Source organism: Argentina silus (assembly GCF_951799395.1).
Source record: "Argentina silus genome assembly, chromosome: 7".
Classification (NCBI taxonomy): Eukaryota; Metazoa; Chordata; class Actinopteri; order Argentiniformes; family Argentinidae; genus Argentina; species Argentina silus.
Window position 1 is genome coordinate 10,381,385 of NC_139661.1, and position 23,475 is coordinate 10,404,859.

Sequence of the window (23,475 nt, forward strand, 5' to 3'; positions counted from 1 at the left end):
AAAGGTGAGTGAATGCCAAATCATGAGTGCATGCCTATGACAGGAGTATCACCAAAACATGGTTACCACTTGGAGTCTATAGTAGGAAATACAGTATTTTCATCAGGTGAGTTTAGCAAGACTTTGTTGGCTCCTGAGACCTGGAATATTCTTCATATGTATTACTGTATACATTTCTGTCTCTCAAAATCATTATGAACCCTGTGACTCAACAGAAACGCCTCTGACGACTGAAGTTACTGTAGCTGACAGTCAGGCATTCTCCTGTTGTAATAAAGGTCATCCACTTACTTCTGTAAGACAGAAGCTGTTTAACTCCCTATTTGAGCACATCCAGCCAGTGAAATGACCAGGTGCATACAATCTATTCTCTTCAATTACACAGGGAGGTCTGTGATATAAACATAGAAATGTAAGCAAGACACACAAACTATGTTCAACACTACTGGTTGGACTGTAGGCCACTCAGATTGTCTTCATAAGCAAGAAAACCCTGCTGATGATTATGGACTCACCTCATGACAACACTGTATGCTATCAACATGCTATTGTGACTGATAAATGGCCTACATTTAAAGGCAACTGCCAGACTTAACGGCTCTATACACTTACTGACAGCCAGTCACTTAGTGTTGTGGGATGTCAAAGAGGAGTAGCAACACCAGCTGGTGATAGTTATTCAATCAAAGTTTTTTGGCCTTTTTGCAACTAAATTGGACATATTGGCCATGTTAAATCAGATTGGACACTGATCATTCCACAGCAACAATGGAATTCTTGAGGGGAATGATAACATGGAGCAATGCTCACTTTCAAAAAATGACATCCTCAGCTGCAGTGGACAAAGGCTGTTTCGACCATAAGAGGACTGAAAGATATATGACATTCACTCTAATCCGAGGATCAAGACATTGTGGCCCTGTGCTGAAGACTTTGGTTGTCTTTCGTAAAAGGATAGCTCCTGCACTTGAGGCCATTGCATCATTATGTCAATGCAATGAAAAAGTCCTGGAGGCTGTACTTGTTTTTACCAACTGTTTTGGCCATTTTCTATCAGCCTTATTGAACTCCAACACAGCCTTTAGATTGATGCTGTTGTCTATGATTACACATGAGGACTGTAAACATGTGTGCTCAAACATCATTGACTGTGTGCCATCTTTGTGGTCATTTTGGAGTAGTGAGACTGGGGAAAGCTTCAAGTCAATCCAATCAGCACTGAATGCATTTTCAGGTCTTTGTCAATGCTCTCTGTCAGTTTGTTCTGCCATCTTGGCTCTCAGCAGATGCATTCACCCAGCGTTGTCGATCCTGTTGGCACTCTCTGGCTATATCAGACCTACTCTCTTTGCCATTTTGTTTCTATGTGGATGCATAAGCCCAATGCTCTCTACCATGTGGACGCCCACTGGATACTCTGCAGAGGCACTTGCCATTTTTTGTCATTGCTTCAAGAAAGTGCTCCTGTCACTCAGTAGCTGCTCCTAAGGAAACCCCTCCTGTGTTTCTGTGGCCTAGATAAGTTGCCCCACCAGCATTTACTTGGTTCTATTTCTTGGACTGAACCTGTTTTTAATGTCTTAATTTTCTTAAATGACTTTCAAACCTTTCATGCCATTTACCCTTTTTTATTTATTTGTTCAATTATTCTTATGCTTCACAAAATGACTTTCAAGTGTTTTTAAATTTGTAAGATTTGAATGGCTTTAATAAAATATGCAATGTTCAGATGCATCTCTTCTGTACTTTGCAAATACTCGACATCTGAACCACAGATGAGTCATTGGTTTAGCACAAGGGTAAGTTGGGAGCATCCAGACAGATGCAGAATTTCAGGAAGTCAAACATGACTCATATTAATTCCAAGCGTTTTCTTGCAATAATTTTACTGACATCATTGTAATTGCAAATCTGAGCATGATATGCTAAAATATGGAGGGCACTGAATCTATGAAAAAGACTTACCATAACTCAAACAAATACCAGGTTATTAATGTGATGTTAGGGAGTAGTTGTAAGGAGCTAATCCCATTGTAAACTTTAAATGATAGAATATCACTTGAAGCCCCATAAAAACACACATGGATAGAGAAGTACTTGACACTTTATTGCATCAGTAATAATAAATCAGTTCATAAATAGTGCCCCATCCCCATAATAGTGACTTCCAAAAGATGGTGCTGGGGTTAAAAGGGGCAATCTGGGATTCAAACAACAACAAAGCAATCACCCTGCTACTTTTTGAAACACGCTTATATTTTGCATTCTGATGTAAGATAAGATATACTTTATTGTCCCCCCGAGGAAAAACTTGTCATGGACATCTAATGACAGTTGAACTAAGCTCATGAGGCATTTACAAGTTATATTCTTCAAGAATCAATGGCTATTTATCATTCATTTAAAAATGGATGTACTAATCCCAGATTGCCCCTTAAGATTTAGTGCAGTTCCCATGTCAATACTTCCAGTCTAAAAGAAACTGTCAAAACCCTGCATTTGGGTTACTAAAGCACTTTTAATAGCATTGTCCAGTTTAAAACCACCTCACTAGGGTCTAAGACAACAAAGGTGCTTACACTGGCTCAGTAAATGCAACTCAATGCAATGAAAAAGAAACACAGACCCAAAGACTAAATAAAGAGACCAATGTTAGTTATTTTTGCCTAAATACAATTTAAGGCTTGATTGTAACAGAAAGATGAGCATCTTAATCAACTGAAAAATAAGAAATAAACACAAAAATATATATTTCCCATAAATGAGTATTATGGGACTCACTCTCTCTGTGACCATTTTGCATACACACATGAACAACTTGTCTCTGACCTTGGCTTGTAAGGATGACATTATTAGACATTAGGGAGAAAACACAGCTGACATTTTGAGTTCCATCTAAAGTAGCAGCTACATGGTGTAACAATACCGCATTGTCTTGTACGTCTCCTCTGGGCTGACCATTAACATACAAACCCCTTTCAACAACATCTCTAAAAGACACCTTATGGTTACTCAAAATGTAAAATGACAATAAAAAGGTGTTTTGGTTTCTTCATAAGCCATTGTAACATATGGTGACTCTTTGGGCAAAGGGGCATCTTAAATGTCAGTCATACTTGAATCAAGGAAACAATACTGATTTAAAAAAAAAAGAGAAAGAAAATCCAAATAACAAAACACATCAAAATCAAGAAGGAAAAAAAGGAATACTATGGTCCCAAAATTGCAATATGGTGGCAGGTTATGGGTAAGCAACATATTGGTGAAAATTGCTGTGGTCAGTAACTTCATTTGACTCGGGTCTTCTGTAAACCAGAGACTCAATCTTGGCAACAGAGTCTCCTCAGCAACATGGCAAAAATAAATACACAAACAAAGAGAAGAGTTGAGTAGTGATACATATCCACTCGGGGACACACACACACACACACTGCTAATTCCTCTAGGTCACTAAATATATCTTCAGGAAATTGATTGGGTTAATGATATCACTACACAGAAAAACTCTTAGCAAGAGAAACTTCAATCAGTTATGGTTGATTTAGCCAACTCTTAAAAAAAAATCAGATGACTGAAGTCTAGCATATGAAGTCTGCCAGACTACAAGAACTGCATTATCATGAGACTCTTTGGACTCAAGACAGTGTTTTATCTACATAATTGTAAACAATTGTAGTGTACACAAGCAGTCTCCTCTATGGTAAGCTGCATGTGGACCTTTAAAGTAATTTAAACGTACAAAAACCTTTGGAACTGGCCAATAGACTCAAAGGTTACTTAAAAGACGCCGCCTTCTGAGAAGCACTTCAGATGTTAGACAACTATGGCTTGGAATGATTTAAGACTTTACTCAACATATACAAGAGTAACAGACAAAAACATTTCAAATGACTAGCTGCCAAAGAAAACAAAATCATTGCACAAATGAAACACCCAAATAACCAGGAACTTCAGTCCGGTTTTCCAACGCAGACTCTCCTTTGACTCTTCAGCCAACAGCTGAGTCAGCGGCAAGTCACCAACAAAAAGTATGTAAATGATCAGCATGGTGGTGAATGGCTCCAGCCCTGCATCATCCTTTCCTTCAGATGGATGATTACCTACAGTACTGTTCTTAAAAGTCCAGTAACCCCATTGAGATCAGACAACATCACTGCCAACCCATAACTTGCCACCACTGGCAAAACAACAATGCAATTAATTACAATATGACAACAAATGCCTTCAAATTTGTGTTTTGAAAGGAGAGACAGTGAGATAGAATATATATGTTTTGGGTACAAGAGTAACAATTGCATTAAAAAGAGCCATGACACAAGACACATGAAACAGGAAATGTGTTTTCTCTTTGCACTTCATATCTGTATGCCACCTGTGTGTGTGTGTGTGTGTGTGTGTGTGTGTATGTGTGTATGTATGCGCACGTGTGTGTGTGTGTGTGTGTGTGTGTGTGTGTGTGTGGTGACGGGGCTGTTTTGGGGCTTCAGTGGTGCGGTTCACTCTACAGTCACAGACTTGGCCAGGTTTCTTGGACAGTCCACCTGTAGAAGGGAAGAAGAGGTAACATTTCATAACATGACCAGCAACAACCCTGAAAATGGATCCCACATTATCAAGGTCTTTCAGTTTTGATGAAGTGCTACTACAAAACTATGCAAGTAGGATTTAACAAAAACCCTTTTAATGCAAGTGTGAGTGAGTGTTATAGCTGGAGCAGCAGCTTAAGATGTCTGCCTTCTTATCCCCCTGACCTTGCAGTTCTGCAGTCACATGACATTTATGAACCTACTGCATCATCTCAATTGCCAACCCCACAAAAGTGGATTCCTGTGGTGGGAGGGTTATTGAATGAGTGTACGTACGTGTGTGTGTATACTGTATGTGTTACTCTCCTCCGCCCCCAAACCGCTTGCCTCTGTCAGCAAAACAAACTCAACTTGGCAAGGGCCTGACAGAATGACTGTTTGTGTGTCTACTGTACAGTAAACAACACTAAGTGTTCATTGGAACAACAACACGTTAAAACAGGCATTCACCCCTCTTCATGAGCCGTTTCTCTCTACAGTTATATGATGAAGCTGTGTGTGAGGCCCATGTTCCTTCTGCCTGGGTCAGACTGGAGGGGGCCAGTGAGAGGAGGACTACAGTGACGGTACTCACGTCGAAGCCCCTGAGTACAGCCAGGTGGAAGGAGAGCAGCTGCAGGGGGATGACACTCAGGACGCCCTGGAGACAGTCCACACAGTGCGGCACTTTGATGGTACGGCTCGAGTTCTTGATGGTCTCGTAGTCATCCTTGTCACAGATCACTATGGGTCGACCCTGTAAACCAAACAACAGCATTAGATTTCCAGTACAACACCGCCGGTCCTTCCCCTTAACCTGGAGCTGGTTCTTAAAAATCTGAATCTGTTACTTAGTTCCTCCCCTGAAGAATACCTGCTTTGATTTTCCTCTCTCATGCCTCAAATACAAAGCTTAAGTCCACATCTGCAGCACATTACTGAGGGTGATGTAATGCAAGAATAACCCCTCCCTTGTACTTTATTGTGGTGAATGGAATTGCAGAATCTTGTGGAAGTAAATCTAATGTGCAAACTATGTGTTCTTGAATCACTGTTGTGGAGTGTTGTATTTATTTTACACTGGATGTTAGCTAGTTCCTACAACAGCTGGGTGGTAGCTAGTGTTTGTGTGTGTGTGTGTGTGTGTGTGTGTTCACTTACTTAAACAAATGTATTTGTTGTAAGTTGCTTTGTGTCGTCTGCTAAATGCCATAAATGTAAATGTTTAGTGTGTGTGTGTGTGTGTGTGTCTCTCACCTGGCGAGCCACCACCTGCTGCAGGGCGTTCTGACACTTGTTGTAGGTGAGGTCTCTCATGATAATCATAATGACCGGCATGAGCTTGTCCACCAGGGCCAGAGGGCCGTGCTTCAGCTCTCCTGCCAGGATGCCCTCAGAGTGCATGTACGTGATCTCCTTGATTTTCTATAGGGGGACACAACGACCTGTCAGACAAGGGACCACTTACATAGTCCTATACACACTACAGGGGTACAAACAGTCTGAACATGTACGGATATCCTCTACATGTAGCTAGCCATCTAAAAAGAACATTCATGGCCTACATCTCCAACCCCCTCTAGGTCAGTACATATTGGCTTGGAGAATCAGGTCATTTAGGAGAGCACTGATCCAAAGTTTTTCACTTCAAATTTGCGTGTCGTTTTTTCTGCACAGGCATTTGGCCATCACTCATAGAGTGGACTTATTAGATGCCAATTTTCTCCCGTGGTATCATATCACACTAATTGGAATTTCAACCGTGACGGTTTGATGGTTTTCAGGTCTGAAAGGATCACATTAAATCATTTTAAGGAGTGGCGGGAGGGGAGAGGAGGTTGGTGTGCTGACCAGTGCTCCCTCCAGGCAGGTGGCGTAGTGGTAGCCTCGGCCCATGATCAGCACACTCTTCTGTTGGTACAGCTCTGCTGCCAGCCTCTGGATCTCATCATCCAGGCTCAGCACCTCCTTGATCAGGTCTGACACACACACACACACACACACACACACACACACACACACACACACACACACACACACACACACACACACACACACACACACACACACACACACACACACACAGTTAACAGGGCTTTTAAAAATGTTTTGAGCTGAATCTCTTCCTACACCACATCTGAAAATGCCTTCTTCCATCAAGTCAAACTCCTGCATGAAAAAAAGTAAACAGTAACACCCATCCTATGACACCATCAGGCCAGCATGCACACGTCTTGCAGGCTGGGGGGGTCAATGAGGACATAGGGCAGGGAGGGGGGACTGAGCAGAGGCCAAACATTCCTGACCTCATTCGTTTACATGAGGGATACCCCAGCTGATGCTTTAGGTCCAGAGGAGTGGGCCAGGGCTAACAGCCAGGACGAGCACAGCTGAAGCGCCCCTGCCCCCTCTCTCATTTCAAAGCACATTGCTTAAACAAAAACAATCCAGAGAACTGCAACAGTTTCAGGGAGGCCAATGAAAATGACTCTCCCTCATATCTCTATCACTCTCCATGACCTGCTGCTGATCCACTTTGACAGTTTGTCTTTGTTTCATGTGTATCTGAGAATCTGCACCCCTGTATGAATGCATGCCAGCGTGGGTGTGGTGGGTGTGGTCAGTGCGTGCCAGTGTGCAGTGGTATGCGTGTTTCGAGAGGGGTGTGGCCTACCTGGCAGTACTCGCAGGCCCTGAATGATCTCACGCCGCCGGGGCTGCATGGAAATCCTGTCGTCGCACATCAACAGCGCGAACATGATCAGAGCCACGAACTGACTGGTGTAGGCCTGGAGAACAACACAGACACGCGCAGGCTCACGGTTTACAGAGGAATCAGTACAGTAGGAGTAGAAATCACAGAGATAAAAGCCATTACAGGTGTTCTTTCAGAGAGATGAGAGATGAACGATCCTATCGGTCGGCCCTGATTCTAAACAAAAGAGCATCACAGTCCTCTTCACATCTTGGGCCAGAGATGACGAAACCATGAGCTCAGCAACGACCCGAGGTTGCCAGATCCCCACGGTTGTTTGCGTTTACGATACACTTTCTGGAGCCTTAGCTTCTCGTCCGCCTGCATTGATTGCCAAAGCGGTATCCAGATAATAATGTGCACCAGATGAGAGGAGGATGGAGAGATGGGCTGCAGGACAGACATGGACACGTGTACACACACACACACACACACACACACTCTCCTGTAGGGCAGTGAGGAGCCCACACTCTGGCAGGGCAACAGATGAACAAATCAAACTACAAGACACAAACAGGCAGCACATATTAAAACTGCTGGCACTAGGGAAGCCCGGGAGAGAATAAAGCCATGTTTTCTTGTCTCTTTTATGAAAGCGTTTCACCACTGGGGTTAAAAGGGGCAATCTGGGATTCAAACAACAACAAAGCAATCACCCTGCTACTTTTTGAAACACGCTTATATTTTGCATTCTGATGTAAGATAAGATATACTTTATTGTCCCCCCGAGGAAAAACTTGTCATGGACATCTAATGACAGTTGAACTAAGCTCATGAGGCATTTACAAGTTATATTCTTCAAGAATCAATGGCTATTTATCATTCATTTAAAAATGGATGTACTAATCCCAGATTGCCCCTTAAGATTTAGTGCAGTTCCCATGTCAATACTTCCAGTCTAAAAGAAACTGTCAAAACCCTGCATTTGGGTTACTAAAGCACTTTTAATAGCATTGTCCAGTTTAAAACCACCTCACTAGGGTCTAAGACAACAAAGGTGCTTACACTGGCTCAGTAAATGCAACTCAATGCAATGAAAAAGAAACACAGACCCAAAGACTAAATAAAGAGACCAATGTTAGTTATTTTTGCCTAAATACAATTTAAGGCTTGATTGTAACAGAAAGATGAGCATCTTAATCAACTGAAAAATAAGAAATAAACACAAAAATATATATTTCCCATAAATGAGTATTATGGGACTCACTCTCTCTGTGACCATTTTGCATACACACATGAACAACTTGTCTCTGACCTTGGCTTGTAAGGATGACATTATTAGACATTAGGGAGAAAACACAGCTGACATTTTGAGTTCCATCTAAAGTAGCAGCTACATGGTGTAACAATACCGCATTGTCTTGTACGTCTCCTCTGGGCTGACCATTAACATACAAACCCCTTTCAACAACATCTCTAAAAGACACCTTATGGTTACTCAAAATGTAAAATGACAATAAAAAGGTGTTTTGGTTTCTTCATAAGCCATTGTAACATATGGTGACTCTTTGGGCAAAGGGGCATCTTAAATGTCAGTCATACTTGAATCAAGGAAACAATACTGATTTAAAAAAAAAAGAGAAAGAAAATCCAAATAACAAAACACATCAAAATCAAGAAGGAAAAAAAGGAATACTATGGTCCCAAAATTGCAATATGGTGGCAGGTTATGGGTAAGCAACATATTGGTGAAAATTGCTGTGGTCAGTAACTTCATTTGACTCGGGTCTTCTGTAAACCAGAGACTCAATCTTGGCAACAGAGTCTCCTCAGCAACATGGCAAAAATAAATACACAAACAAAGAGAAGAGTTGAGTAGTGATACATATCCACTCGGGGACACACACACACACACACTGCTAATTCCTCTAGGTCACTAAATATATCTTCAGGAAATTGATTGGGTTAATGATATCACTACACAGAAAAACTCTTAGCAAGAGAAACTTCAATCAGTTATGGTTGATTTAGCCAACTCTTAAAAAAAAATCAGATGACTGAAGTCTAGCATATGAAGTCTGCCAGACTACAAGAACTGCATTATCATGAGACTCTTTGGACTCAAGACAGTGTTTTATCTACATAATTGTAAACAATTGTAGTGTACACAAGCAGTCTCCTCTATGGTAAGCTGCATGTGGACCTTTAAAGTAATTTAAACGTACAAAAACCTTTGGAACTGGCCAATAGACTCAAAGGTTACTTAAAAGACGCCGCCTTCTGAGAAGCACTTCAGATGTTAGACAACTATGGCTTGGAATGATTTAAGACTTTACTCAACATATACAAGAGTAACAGACAAAAACATTTCAAATGACTAGCTGCCAAAGAAAACAAAATCATTGCACAAATGAAACACCCAAATAACCAGGAACTTCAGTCCGGTTTTCCAACGCAGACTCTCCTTTGACTCTTCAGCCAACAGCTGAGTCAGCGGCAAGTCACCAACAAAAAGTATGTAAATGATCAGCATGGTGGTGAATGGCTCCAGCCCTGCATCATCCTTTCCTTCAGATGGATGATTACCTACAGTACTGTTCTTAAAAGTCCAGTAACCCCATTGAGATCAGACAACATCACTGCCAACCCATAACTTGCCACCACTGGCAAAACAACAATGCAATTAATTACAATATGACAACAAATGCCTTCAAATTTGTGTTTTGAAAGGAGAGACAGTGAGATAGAATATATATGTTTTGGGTACAAGAGTAACAATTGCATTAAAAAGAGCCATGACACAAGACACATGAAACAGGAAATGTGTTTTCTCTTTGCACTTCATATCTGTATGCCACCTGTGTGTGTGTGTGTGTGTGTGTGTGTGTGTATGTGTGTATGTATGCGCACGTGTGTGTGTGTGTGTGTGTGTGTGTGTGTGTGTGTGGTGACGGGGCTGTTTTGGGGCTTCAGTGGTGCGGTTCACTCTACAGTCACAGACTTGGCCAGGTTTCTTGGACAGTCCACCTGTAGAAGGGAAGAAGAGGTAACATTTCATAACATGACCAGCAACAACCCTGAAAATGGATCCCACATTATCAAGGTCTTTCAGTTTTGATGAAGTGCTACTACAAAACTATGCAAGTAGGATTTAACAAAAACCCTTTTAATGCAAGTGTGAGTGAGTGTTATAGCTGGAGCAGCAGCTTAAGATGTCTGCCTTCTTATCCCCCTGACCTTGCAGTTCTGCAGTCACATGACATTTATGAACCTACTGCATCATCTCAATTGCCAACCCCACAAAAGTGGATTCCTGTGGTGGGAGGGTTATTGAATGAGTGTACGTACGTGTGTGTGTATACTGTATGTGTTACTCTCCTCCGCCCCCAAACCGCTTGCCTCTGTCAGCAAAACAAACTCAACTTGGCAAGGGCCTGACAGAATGACTGTTTGTGTGTCTACTGTACAGTAAACAACACTAAGTGTTCATTGGAACAACAACACGTTAAAACAGGCATTCACCCCTCTTCATGAGCCGTTTCTCTCTACAGTTATATGATGAAGCTGTGTGTGAGGCCCATGTTCCTTCTGCCTGGGTCAGACTGGAGGGGGCCAGTGAGAGGAGGACTACAGTGACGGTACTCACGTCGAAGCCCCTGAGTACAGCCAGGTGGAAGGAGAGCAGCTGCAGGGGGATGACACTCAGGACGCCCTGGAGACAGTCCACACAGTGCGGCACTTTGATGGTACGGCTCGAGTTCTTGATGGTCTCGTAGTCATCCTTGTCACAGATCACTATGGGTCGACCCTGTAAACCAAACAACAGCATTAGATTTCCAGTACAACACCGCCGGTCCTTCCCCTTAACCTGGAGCTGGTTCTTAAAAATCTGAATCTGTTACTTAGTTCCTCCCCTGAAGAATACCTGCTTTGATTTTCCTCTCTCATGCCTCAAATACAAAGCTTAAGTCCACATCTGCAGCACATTACTGAGGGTGATGTAATGCAAGAATAACCCCTCCCTTGTACTTTATTGTGGTGAATGGAATTGCAGAATCTTGTGGAAGTAAATCTAATGTGCAAACTATGTGTTCTTGAATCACTGTTGTGGAGTGTTGTATTTATTTTACACTGGATGTTAGCTAGTTCCTACAACAGCTGGGTGGTAGCTAGTGTTTGTGTGTGTGTGTGTGTGTGTGTGTGTTCACTTACTTAAACAAATGTATTTGTTGTAAGTTGCTTTGTGTCGTCTGCTAAATGCCATAAATGTAAATGTTTAGTGTGTGTGTGTGTGTGTGTGTCTCTCACCTGGCGAGCCACCACCTGCTGCAGGGCGTTCTGACACTTGTTGTAGGTGAGGTCTCTCATGATAATCATAATGACCGGCATGAGCTTGTCCACCAGGGCCAGAGGGCCGTGCTTCAGCTCTCCTGCCAGGATGCCCTCAGAGTGCATGTACGTGATCTCCTTGATTTTCTATAGGGGGACACAACGACCTGTCAGACAAGGGACCACTTACATAGTCCTATACACACTACAGGGGTACAAACAGTCTGAACATGTACGGATATCCTCTACATGTAGCTAGCCATCTAAAAAGAACATTCATGGCCTACATCTCCAACCCCCTCTAGGTCAGTACATATTGGCTTGGAGAATCAGGTCATTTAGGAGAGCACTGATCCAAAGTTTTTCACTTCAAATTTGCGTGTCGTTTTTTCTGCACAGGCATTTGGCCATCACTCATAGAGTGGACTTATTAGATGCCAATTTTCTCCCGTGGTATCATATCACACTAATTGGAATTTCAACCGTGACGGTTTGATGGTTTTCAGGTCTGAAAGGATCACATTAAATCATTTTAAGGAGTGGCGGGAGGGGAGAGGAGGTTGGTGTGCTGACCAGTGCTCCCTCCAGGCAGGTGGCGTAGTGGTAGCCTCGGCCCATGATCAGCACACTCTTCTGTTGGTACAGCTCTGCTGCCAGCCTCTGGATCTCATCATCCAGGCTCAGCACCTCCTTGATCAGGTCTGACACACACACACACACACACACACACACACACACACACACACACACACACACACACACACACACACACACACACACACACACACACACACACACACACACACACACACACACACACACACACACACACACACACACACACACACACACACACACACACACACAGTTAACAGGGCTTTTAAAAATGTTTTGAGCTGAATCTCTTCCTACACCACATCTGAAAATGCCTTCTTCCATCAAGTCAAACTCCTGCATGAAAAAAAGTAAACAGTAACACCCATCCTATGACACCATCAGGCCAGCATGCACACGTCTTGCAGGCTGGGGGGGTCAATGAGGACATAGGGCAGGGAGGGGGGACTGAGCAGAGGCCAAACATTCCTGACCTCATTCGTTTACATGAGGGATACCCCAGCTGATGCTTTAGGTCCAGAGGAGTGGGCCAGGGCTAACAGCCAGGACGAGCACAGCTGAAGCGCCCCTGCCCCCTCTCTCATTTCAAAGCACATTGCTTAAACAAAAACAATCCAGAGAACTGCAACAGTTTCAGGGAGGCCAATGAAAATGACTCTCCCTCATATCTCTATCACTCTCCATGACCTGCTGCTGATCCACTTTGACAGTTTGTCTTTGTTTCATGTGTATCTGAGAATCTGCACCCCTGTATGAATGCATGCCAGCGTGGGTGTGGTGGGTGTGGTCAGTGCGTGCCAGTGTGCAGTGGTATGCGTGTTTCGAGAGGGGTGTGGCCTACCTGGCAGTACTCGCAGGCCCTGAATGATCTCACGCCGCCGGGGCTGCATGGAAATCCTGTCGTCGCACATCAACAGCGCGAACATGATCAGAGCCACGAACTGACTGGTGTAGGCCTGGAGAACAACACAGACACGCGCAGGCTCACGGTTTACAGAGGAATCAGTACAGTAGGAGTAGAAATCACAGAGATAAAAGCCATTACAGGTGTTCTTTCAGAGAGATGAGAGATGAACGATCCTATCGGTCGGCCCTGATTCTAAACAAAAGAGCATCACAGTCCTCTTCACATCTTGGGCCAGAGATGACGAAACCATGAGCTCAGCAACGACCCGAGGTTGCCAGATCCCCACGGTTGTTTGCGTTTACGATACACTTTCTGGAGCCTTAGCTTCTCGTCCGCCTGCATTGATTGCCAAAGCGGTATCCAGATAATAATGTGCACCAGATGAGAGGAGGATGGAGAGATGGGCTGCAGGACAGACATGGACACGTGTACACACACACACACACACACACACACTCTCCTGTAGGGCAGTGAGGAGCCCACACTCTGGCAGGGCAACAGATGAACAAATCAAACTACAAGACACAAACAGGCAGCACATATTAAAACTGCTGGCACTAGGGAAGCCCGGGAGAGAATAAAGCCATGTTTTCTTGTCTCTTTTATGAAAGCGTTTCACCACTGGGCCACTGCCGTCATCATCAGTCTCAGTTCATTTTTCTCTCTCTGTCTCTCCCTCTCTTCCTTCTTTCTAGGCATGTTTGGAGGCTTTCCGTGCCCATTTGGAGAGATTCAATCAACGTTCTACAAGAGGAGCCAAGCTCTTTGACAGCACCCTCTGGACTCTGCAGTGCCATGATTTAGAGCCAAGGGCAAGGTTGTAAAACATTCACACTGTTATTTTCCTTGACAGCACAGTAACCACAAGCCTTCACAACTCTTTGTGTTGTGGCTGTGCATTTAATACACACATTACAGCTAAAGCTAGGGTCCTCTTCTATGTTAATGGGAACATCACTCCATCCATAATGCTGTTGAGGAGCGGCATGTCACGCTACACGCTTAAAATGTCTCACACACTGATGCAGAGGTGTCCCTGAAAGCCCTCAAACATGCACCACATTCCTGTCACGTCACGCCTCTCAAACAGTACCATGGAAAAACCCAAAATGATCTACTTTTCCTTTCAGACAAAGACTGCAGGTGGCTCTCATTTGCTTGTATTCACTCCACTAATCTCCCATGTTTATCCAAGGAGAAGACACATATACATGTCAATGAGTGGTGCGTCCTCTGGCCATTCCCCTCACATTCCCCCTGACCTTATTTTAGCAGCCTTTGTTCTGGAATATTTTGACTCAACAAAAACAACTCAGTCAGGCAAAGTGAATTTCCCCCTAGAAAGTAAGTTAATCAGAATTGTATTATTATCATGACCAGATGCCAGAAAGAGAGACAGGAGACACGTGGAAAAAGCAGTTGGTGAAACATCTCCTGTGACATTATGAGCTGTGCTGGGCTGAGCTGAGCTGAGCTGAGTGCTGGGTGTGGGTGTGTGGGCCAGCCAGGCAGTAAAGGATGGCGTCTTCGAGGCGTACTCTCTAGGCTCTCTGAGCTGGAGCCTTGGACCTGCCTGAGACTCCGTGAGCCAAGCCTGAGAGCCAGAGCAGGGAGGGACCTGCTGTACCCCCCCACCCCGTCGCCGTCCCCCCCTCTCCAGCTGGGACTGAGGCTCCACTGCTGAGTAGAACTCTCTCCAGCCATCTCAAACCTCACTCTGGCAGCTCCGTTAGCTCACTGCTCCGAGTAGGGGGGGGAGTAGGGGGGGAGGAGGAGGGGAGACGAGGCAGCAAGTCTACAAGGGTCCCTACTTTCTTTTTTTTTTTTTTTTACAAGAGTATATAGTGCAATATAGCTATTTCCAAAGGGAGGCACAAGTCACACATTGAAGTTCTCTCTTTTGGGAGGGGTGAACCACATGTGCTATGCTTTGACATTAGTGCCCAATTGCTTCAGGCCTCGCATTAACTATAAAGAAACCACCAGCGCAGGATATTGGCTTGAGCCCATGTCCTACAATAATTAGTGTATTGTGTTATATACAGCACTGTTATGTAGGCTATTAAATAGACCAAGCCATGCGAAACTTCCCCTGGACTACATAGCTGTGCACCAACAAATCTCTGCACCCATTAATCTTCATCACCCCTAAAGCAATCTGACCAGCGGAGACACTCAGGAGTAGGAAAGGTGGAATTCCCCTCACCCCATCCTCCCCTCCCCCTCCCCTGACCCAAGACTAATACTCCACCCTGAAAGGAGATCTTTTCCAGATACATCAACCTGCCTGCATTTCTTGTTTTAACCAACTGAACAGAAGAGAGGATGGTGATGGGAAGGTGTCCCGTTTCAGCGGCAGAGAGTCTGTCAGACAGTATGTGAAGAATGAGGGTATGGGAAAGGCATCAAAAGGAGGGAATGCTACAGTATGAGCCAGGTCCATAAGAGCTGAGAGAGGTAGCTAGCTCTCTCCACCCTACTCCTCACCTTGGTGCTGGCCACCCCGACCTCTGGCCCAGCGTTGATATGTACCCCACAGTCGGTCTCCCTGGAGATGGAGCTGCCAACGGTGTTGGTGATACCCACGGTCAGAGCCCCCCTTTCCTTACAGTAGCGCAGGGCCATGAGGCTGTCTGCTGTCTCTCCTGCAGGAAATGATAGACATGCCGCCGTCAGAAAGGATAGATGAAGTCGAAGATTATCAATAATTGAACTGGAGCTATGTGAATCCTGAAAACAATATAAGACTCATTAAAGGCCAATTAGTAAACCTATTCTGTATCTATACTGTACATTAATTAAGCAGTGAAAAGGTAAATTCATTGCTTTGCGGGAAATGGCATGTGGCTAAGGATTTACTTGTGTGGGACTTGGCTAGTAAAAACTGTTTTAGTGTGGGAGAATATGTAACCACAGCCACAATGGAAAAGGAAGACTGTCTTTTATTTGAGTGACGGTGGCAGACACAGTGGCAATTTCCAGGTCCATGAAGAGAGGGAATGGTCCCCGCACACAAATGGAACCCGCACCAAAGCAGTGCAGACTCCGTCGATCCGCCCACCTGATTGACTGATGAAGAAGCAGACATCGTCACGGAACACCGGCGTGTTTCTGTCCAGGAAGTCGCTGGCCAGCTCCACCATAACAGGCAGCTCAGTCAGCTCCTCCAGTACCTGGCGAGTCTGCGAGGAAAGATCACCACTACTCATCATCTCTGTATAGTACAAGCCTCCCCCACTACAGAACAGTTTCCCTGTACAATCCAAAGCACCAACATACTTCTACATCCTTGTTTATTCATTTTCCTTTTCTATTTTGGTATATTACAGACATTTAGGCAGATCTGTTTCCATCCTGGTGATGTGGTTATTCAGTACTAACCGCTACTCCAGCATGGAAGCTGGTTCCACAGGCAATGAGGATGAGCCGTCGACACCTCTGGATCTCTTTGATGTGATCTTTCAGTCCGCCCAGGGTCACTGTGTATGCAAACATAAACAGCCACAAATCAAAGTGCAGTATACCATCTATCCTTTCCCATCGCATGGTGAGAGACAAGAAGGACTCATGGTGTTCAGAATGAAACCTTGACAGTGGTTAAGTTAGGCCTACTTTAAATGTTTCATTATGGTTGTGTCCTCATAAGGCAACCCTCTAACCTGTGTTGTCATCAAAGTTGACTCTTCCTCTCATGGTGTTGACCACAGACTCTGGCTGTTCAAAGATCTCCTTCTGCATGAAGGAACTGTAGTTACCTGCAGGAGTTACATAACATACATAAATGAGTTAGCACCCTGAACAAGTTCATTTAACGCCTTTTAGAACATGGTGCTAACATGAGGCATTATGAAAAGGGCATTGTGGACGCATAGCAACCAATTAAAAGAAGCCCATTGTGAAAACAAGTTGTTTTGAACTTTTGGGGCATTGCACAGCACATGAGAAAATTGTGACTTTAAAAGGAACTTGCTCTGTAATACAGACAGATAATAAGTCATCTCTTGACTTAGTGAAAACAAACAAGTGGCTACAGGGAGATGTTTCCTCGCACAGCCATTTGTGACAGATGAAATACGAGTGTGTTTTGCAGCCTGCCTCTGACAGTAAATTAGGTCATGCGAAATTTGGTTATTTCTGCAGAGCTCCTGGAACTGAGACTGAGGAGGAGAGAGGGGCTTTAATGACAGGACCGCAAAGGAATGTCTTCAGACTGGTCAATAATGATCTACCACTGCCCTCTGCTGGATCGCTGGGGTAATGTCACACAGGGAATAATCCTCAGAAGGGAATAATCCTCAGAAGGCCTGACAACATCAAAGCTTTAGTCACAGTCTGCTTCACAGGAAGTTAATGTTTCCAAGCAACAAGCTCTGGAGCTGCTAATGACCCCGGTGGTACACTGCTGTGTTTATCTGGGCCTGTGGAGGTCACCTGGAGATGGAGCCAGGGTGGCTGAGGCCTCTCACTTTGATGCATGACTCTTGCCTCGGGGCTTGAGTTAGCCAGGCAGGTTCACAACTACCTGACTGTGAGTCACAAAGGAGGCCCCACTACTGTGGCTTCAGACCCAGGTGAGCAACATGGCATACTGCTTTTATTTACAGCTCCACAGTAATAACAGGTTCCTGGGCAGAATTACAGGGTACTTCTTTCACCATGTCGCTACAACATTGTTGCCACATTGTTACTGCAGACAGGGGAGGCCAGAGTACACATTTTTCATCCTACATGCAATTATATTGTTATCTGCAATGGCAATTAGGGGTGGGACTTGCCAGGGATCTCACAATACTATATCCTCACGTTACATAGGCTGCGATTCAATACATATTGGGATTCTTGATATATTGCGATTCAACAATACAATATATTGTGATTTAGTATTGCAATACTCAACTGTATCGATATTTCCCCCCACCCCTTCTGGCAATGAATAGCCATTTTGGGTCAGCTACCAACTCATCTTTAGAGAGGGGTTGACGCTCTAATGTGCTGTGATCCACTCACCCTTCATGATCTGCTGCAGCTCCATCTGTAGGGTCTGGATCGCGCGGGCAGGGTGGTCTCCAGCCGTGCGCTTGATACGATGGATGGCGAGCCGTCCGTCCATCACCGCCGCCACGTCATCATCCTCCAGGAAGATCACACGGTTGGTGTGCTCAATCACCGCGCTGCCATGACAACAGAGGAACATCACATCCAACTGTCAATCTAAGCTCCTAATACAATCGATTAAGTTGTTGAAACCCACTTTCCAAGGAGGAAACCGTAGTCAAACAATTCAGGCCGAGAGAGTGAATTGTACCAAGCAGTCAGCATATAAAACAATGGTATGGGTCAAATGAGCGGTAAGACCTGACAGGTCGTAAGAGTGAGGACAGTCAGGACTGACCTGGCATCAGAGGCAAAGTAGTACTCCACAGACTTCTGGTCCACAGGGAAGAGGCAGGTGTCCTGGTCCATCCTGGGCAGGATGGGGCAGCCCTTCTTGTCCTTACCAGCTAAAGAGATATGAGAGACACACTAGAGGTCAGAGCTGATGATTGTATCTCACCCTGACAACACAGAGAAAGTAGGGACCCCTAACTTACATGAGCGGTACAGGATAGGAATGTGATCTGTGGACAGCTTGTGGTCACATTTCACTCCAATCAGAAGTGGACCTCCCCTCCTGGAAACATAAACATGGGTATAGGAGTCAGCTGGACATGAGGGGGGGGGGGGGGGGGGCACAGGTCCCTGTCTCCTACGCCCTTGGTAATGACATGATCAGCCATAGCATATTATGCTCTGAGATTTTGAAGGTGGTAGAAGTCCTGACAGGAAAACTAAAGCCTTCGCAACAGCAGACATGAATGATTCCAGTACTGCATAGGCCTCGGTGGAAGCACCAGCAGTATAGGAAGTGCAGTAGAAATGTACCTCGTGGCAACAGCCTCGCCTGGGTAATGGACACTCTTGAAGACCAGGGCAAAAGCTCCCTCCTACAAGATAAGATAAGATAGTCTTAATCATGACACAGACCAGTGAAAGGTATCTCTGGATCACCTCAGGAGTAGTGCTGAGGATGAACAGGCTCTTACCAGCTGCTGGGTCACCCTCTCCACCAGTGTGGGAAAGCTGATGTCATCACTCTCACGGTTGTCATACATGTACTTCACCAGCTTGGCGATGGTCTCTGTGTCTGTCTCAGACTCAAACTCATATCCTTTGCTCTCCTGTGGAAAGAGAGAAAGTCTGTAACGGCATCCTGGCAACTCTTGTCAGTATGTTAATGAATTTGAAAAAAGTTATTTGCTCACCAGGAATTTCTTAAGGTCTTTGTAGTTAGTAATAATTCCATTGTGAATGACAATGAACTCTGTAAATGAGAAAGTTCATGATAAAATACACACAGTTAATCAAAATGCATGACTCTTCACTCTCAATGCCCTGATGGGCACCAGAGATATTGGCATACAAGACTGTACGAAATCTAGCAAAAATGGTCTTTGAAGTCCTAATGGAGAATGCTTCTAAAGTACTACTTGAGGGATATCACTGGTACTGACCATTGCTCTTATCAGACCTCTGTGGGTGACTGTTGACAGGGCTGGGTGCCCCATGGGTAGCCCAGCGGGTGTGAGCGATGCCAAGGTGGATATCAAACTCCACATCCAGGTCAATGTCCTGCTGCTCTGTAGGACACCACAAGGACAAGACCAAATGTTATTTCTAAACATGATAGTGTACATAGCCATATGCAGTGTTCAACTATTTGTTGAGGCATACATTCTATTCATTTCAGTCAGCTCATCTAATGAATAAACATAAATGCTAACATGCGTGAGCCCCAAAGACATGAATGAAGACTTACTATGGATTTCCTCGTCAAGCGCCTTGACTTTTCCACGCTGCTTGATCAGCTGTATAGATCTGGCTTTCGTCTCCCATTCCTTGCTGTTCCCTCCATCAATTCCCACGCCTAAAAAAAATAACATTTAATTTCCACATGGAATGCCAATAACTAAACAAAAGGCCTATATGGCCTCTTAAAGCTTTGTGCAATTAATAGGTTGGAGAAAAGATTTATATCACACCAAACACGAATAGAACTGCAGTTTAAAATGCAAGCTTAGCAAAAAATAAACTGGAAAGTGCTGGTGTTTCAAAAGAAGAGAAGTGAAGAAAATGGATAATCATTGTTTGGGTTAGGGTTTAATTAAGAAAGAAAAACCAAAACATGCCGATATATTATCAGAACAACCTTCATGCAAGGCCGGGCCTACAGGCAGACAGGAAGGTGGGCAGTGAGAGGGAATAGCAACTGATAAGAACGTAGACAGGCTGTGTGTGTTGACACAAGCCGTCTCCATCTCTCTCACCAGCAGAGTCATAGCCCCGGTACTCCAGACGCTGCAGGCCTTTCAGGAGGATCTCCAGGATCTCTCGGCGGGTCCGTGGCACATGGTAGTTCAGATAGGCAAAGATTCCTGAGGGAAGGGATGGGGGGAGATTTGAACTGAGAGACACAAAATGACACAGCAAAAGTGTTTCACTTCAATTAAAAGTGTTGTTCTAAGGGAATATGTAACAATACCTTAAGATAGAGGCCAAGCAAGATTAAAACAACAAGCAATGTGTTGGAGATTAAATTGCTGGTGCAATATTGCAGCAGGATGTTTATAGACTAATTTAATCATACACTGACAGTGATATCTGTCAAGACAAACAATGGGACAAAAGAAGAAACCGGTATGACTAGTTCAATCTCTTTTAGGGGGGGGGGGGGGGGGGGCTGTGTCTATGGTTCTAGATCTGGCAGTTGGAACTAATCGAAACAATAGTTGTGTGGAACACAGTTCTCACACCCATCTCTTCCACTCACATCCATGCACTGTTAGGATGTTATCTGTTCCAGGAAAGTTAAACAGGGGAGTGGAGAGTTACCTTGAGACATGGACAGTGGAACAGGGTGTTCTAGTGTTGGGTGTCAGGGGGAAATATATACAGAAGGATCAGCTGCAGGACACTAGCCTATAACTGATGTTTTTTTGCAGTTCATTCAGTGCTCATCTGAGAGGTTGAGCATTTATCTGAGTATACCTATATGAATACAGTTAGGCCTTTACTGCAAACATAAACATTGTCATAACATTCAGCCTACAATAAACCTTTGTTCAACAAGCCAACATCTGTCATCTTCTACATCACCTACTACTATTCTTAATTTCTTAGGCAAGTAGGCTAATGTTATGGCCTAACATTGCTCACAGTCAATCAAGCTTCCATGTAGGCCTAGAAGCAGTGAGTAAGAGGGTTCTATTGAGTGTGGAAATAGGCTGGAATCTTGCCAAACACCAACAAGGCACTAATACCCCAATCCACATACATTAGCTCACCTCAATAACAATGACCGCACAATTCCATTAACATGATGAAGAGTCAAGAGCTATTTCTGCCCTGTTTATCTCCATAGGGAACTCAGATAATATAGGCCAACAGGTCGACAATAATAAGCCTATAGCAGGACATGCAGTAGTACTAGAGTGCTGGAAACGAAAATCTTTCCACACATTTAGTGCAACACTCCATGACACAAGATCCCAAGTACATGAGGATATTGTGGGGGAGTGATTCAATAAAGAGGGACTATGTACTGACCGAGGGGCTATGGGCACACAGAGCACCCATTGAGAGCAGCTGGAGCTGGGCAGAGTCAGATGGAGGAAGGTAGTAGGGGGTGAATGGCCAATGCAAGGTGGGTTCAAACAAGGCTCAGCATTGTTCAAAAAGAGCCAGGGTTAGTCTAATAAGGATGGAGTAGAAGACATTAGGTAGAAGACATAAGTCTCGTAAAATCTCTGCTCATCCCGCATCTTCACACAACATTCCTTCAAACATTACAATAATAGAACATCAGTAAGAGCAGCTATTTTTGGCACACCCATTAGCTTTGAGTTTGTCCTTAGACAAGAATGACACTGAGAATAGGCTCCTTATCGGGTCAGTCGCTGATGGTGACCCTTCTTCAAATGGGATTTCTCAGTGAAGGCAAATCCTCACCCCCAGAAGGCAAATCCTCCACCCCAAATGTAAATGAACCACTCAAAACACAACTGTGCGCTCCAAGAGCCAGGAGTAGAGAGAGTAGATGAGAAATGAAGAGTGGAGAACTAATCAATCAATAATTCCAATAATCAGACACTCTCAGGTTCAAAAACGAATGTCAAGAAAATGTCTTTGTGGTGTGGAGTATACGCAAGACCATTCTCTTACAGACGTTTCTTACGGCAACATTGAATCCCTTAATTGAACTTGTACCCTATATAGTAAAATTGCATGACTCCCTGTGGACCTGGAATTGCGTCAAGCCCATCAGTGATGATGACCCACTAGTATATAGAAGGGAACAAGGGAGCGCGCCTTGCGCAGTGCGTGCCTTTTTTCAGTCTCATACTAGGAGTAGTTTATATGTTCACTTATAACCCCGGTTATTGGAGGACAACTTGACAACAGCACTATGACATTCATTACGGTAATTTCATAATCCGGTAGTAGCTTCTCCTGTCAAGTCAAGCGAAATATCGTCGGACTTGCGCCGCGCTGCCGCTAGCTAGTCGAGATGATGGGCGTGTGTTTAGTAGTTCAAACTAGCATACAATAATGCAAAAGTCATAGCTACTAGCCTCAATTCTGACAGCCTTGTATTTAAACATGATCATGAATCAGATGGCAAACTAATTCATAAGTGCACCCCGATACACAATAAGAACTCAGCAATTTCATCATCTGGTGCTAGCTAGCAAGCAAGCTACTAGCTAACTTATTTCGGTTGGCAAGCTTGAAGCTTTCTGGCTGATGATGCCTAAACATTGGAGACAGACTTCCTTAAAATCTCTTCCGTTTTCACCAGACAACTGGGTATAATTTACCCTACATATATATACTAGTGTAAATTATTGCAACAGTATGGATGTTATGATATATTCTATTTAATACTCACCACACATGTCTACGCCTCTGTTGCCAACTAAAGCAGTTCCTCATCTGACGTCTATCACGTAGGGTCCGCCCCCGTCACATTTCACGGAATAAGAGCCAAGTATTCCCCCTCTACACTCTTCTCCAATTGGTGCAACGGCTGTCACTCTCTTCTTACCTGCTAACGCAGACACTCCTGACGTGGCAGTAGGATGCAGATCCGTATTTGTGAAAGCATCTCTCCTGCCTGAGGGTAGTCTTCATTCAGAATAAGAAGTTATCAGTGATCATCAGACATCATTATTGAATTACTGAATCTCATACAGCATATTGTTCACTGTTTTACCTCTGCCTGATTTCATGGGTCTAAACAGAGCGTGGTGGATGAAAAATCATAACAA

At 44.2% G+C, this 23,475-nt stretch overlaps 2 protein-coding genes across 2 annotated transcripts; both read right to left on the bottom strand.

Annotated features, from left to right (window-relative positions):
* Window positions 1–2,086: 2,086 nt before the first annotated feature.
* Window positions 2,087–8,078, bottom strand: LOC310807061 (glutamine--fructose-6-phosphate aminotransferase [isomerizing] 1-like). The gene is made up of 5 exons (XM_083673344.1): window positions 7,240–8,078; window positions 6,417–6,544; window positions 5,823–5,990; window positions 5,161–5,322; window positions 2,087–4,541 (listed from the first exon to the last, which is right to left on the bottom strand). Exons 1-5 carry the CDS (start codon window positions 7,322–7,324, stop codon window positions 4,497–4,499), a joined length of 588 nt encoding a protein of 195 aa, XP_083529470.1. The 5' UTR covers window positions 7,325–8,078; the 3' UTR covers window positions 2,087–4,496.
* Window positions 8,079–8,227: 149 nt separating this feature from the next.
* Window positions 8,228–23,126, bottom strand: LOC310807059 (glutamine--fructose-6-phosphate aminotransferase [isomerizing] 1). The gene is made up of 19 exons (XM_083673342.1): window positions 23,097–23,126; window positions 20,476–20,583; window positions 19,968–20,075; window positions 19,663–19,788; window positions 19,414–19,472; window positions 19,195–19,329; window positions 19,034–19,095; window positions 18,703–18,782; window positions 18,504–18,612; window positions 18,119–18,282; window positions 16,771–16,866; window positions 16,493–16,590; window positions 16,173–16,293; window positions 15,599–15,756; window positions 13,046–13,160; window positions 12,163–12,290; window positions 11,569–11,736; window positions 10,907–11,068; window positions 8,228–10,287 (listed from the first exon to the last, which is right to left on the bottom strand). Exons 1-19 carry the CDS (start codon window positions 23,101–23,103, stop codon window positions 10,243–10,245), a joined length of 2,049 nt encoding a protein of 682 aa, XP_083529468.1. The 5' UTR covers window positions 23,104–23,126; the 3' UTR covers window positions 8,228–10,242.
* Between the last annotated feature and the right edge of the window lie 349 nt (window positions 23,127–23,475).

Excerpts from the sequence above, each read along its gene's own strand:
- LOC310807061 (XM_083673344.1), bottom strand. The coding sequence starts at position 7,324 with ATGTTCGCGCTGTTGATGTGCGACGACAGGATTTCCATGCAGCCCCGG. Across the intron at positions 6,545-7,239 it reads GGGCCTGCGAGTACTGCCAG|ACCTGATCAAGGAGGTGCTG; the intron begins GTAGGCCACACC and ends TGTGTGTGTCAG. Across the intron at positions 5,323-5,822 it reads AGCAGGTGGTGGCTCGCCAG|GGTCGACCCATAGTGATCTG; the intron begins GTGAGAGACACA and ends TTTGGTTTACAG.
- LOC310807059 (XM_083673342.1), bottom strand. Across the intron at positions 19,096-19,194 it reads AGAGGGTGACCCAGCAGCTG|GAGGGAGCTTTTGCCCTGGT; the intron begins GTAAGAGCCTGT and ends CTTATCTTGTAG. Across the intron at positions 18,783-19,033 it reads GGCGAGGCTGTTGCCACGAG|GAGGGGAGGTCCACTTCTGA; the intron begins GTACATTTCTAC and ends TTATGTTTCCAG.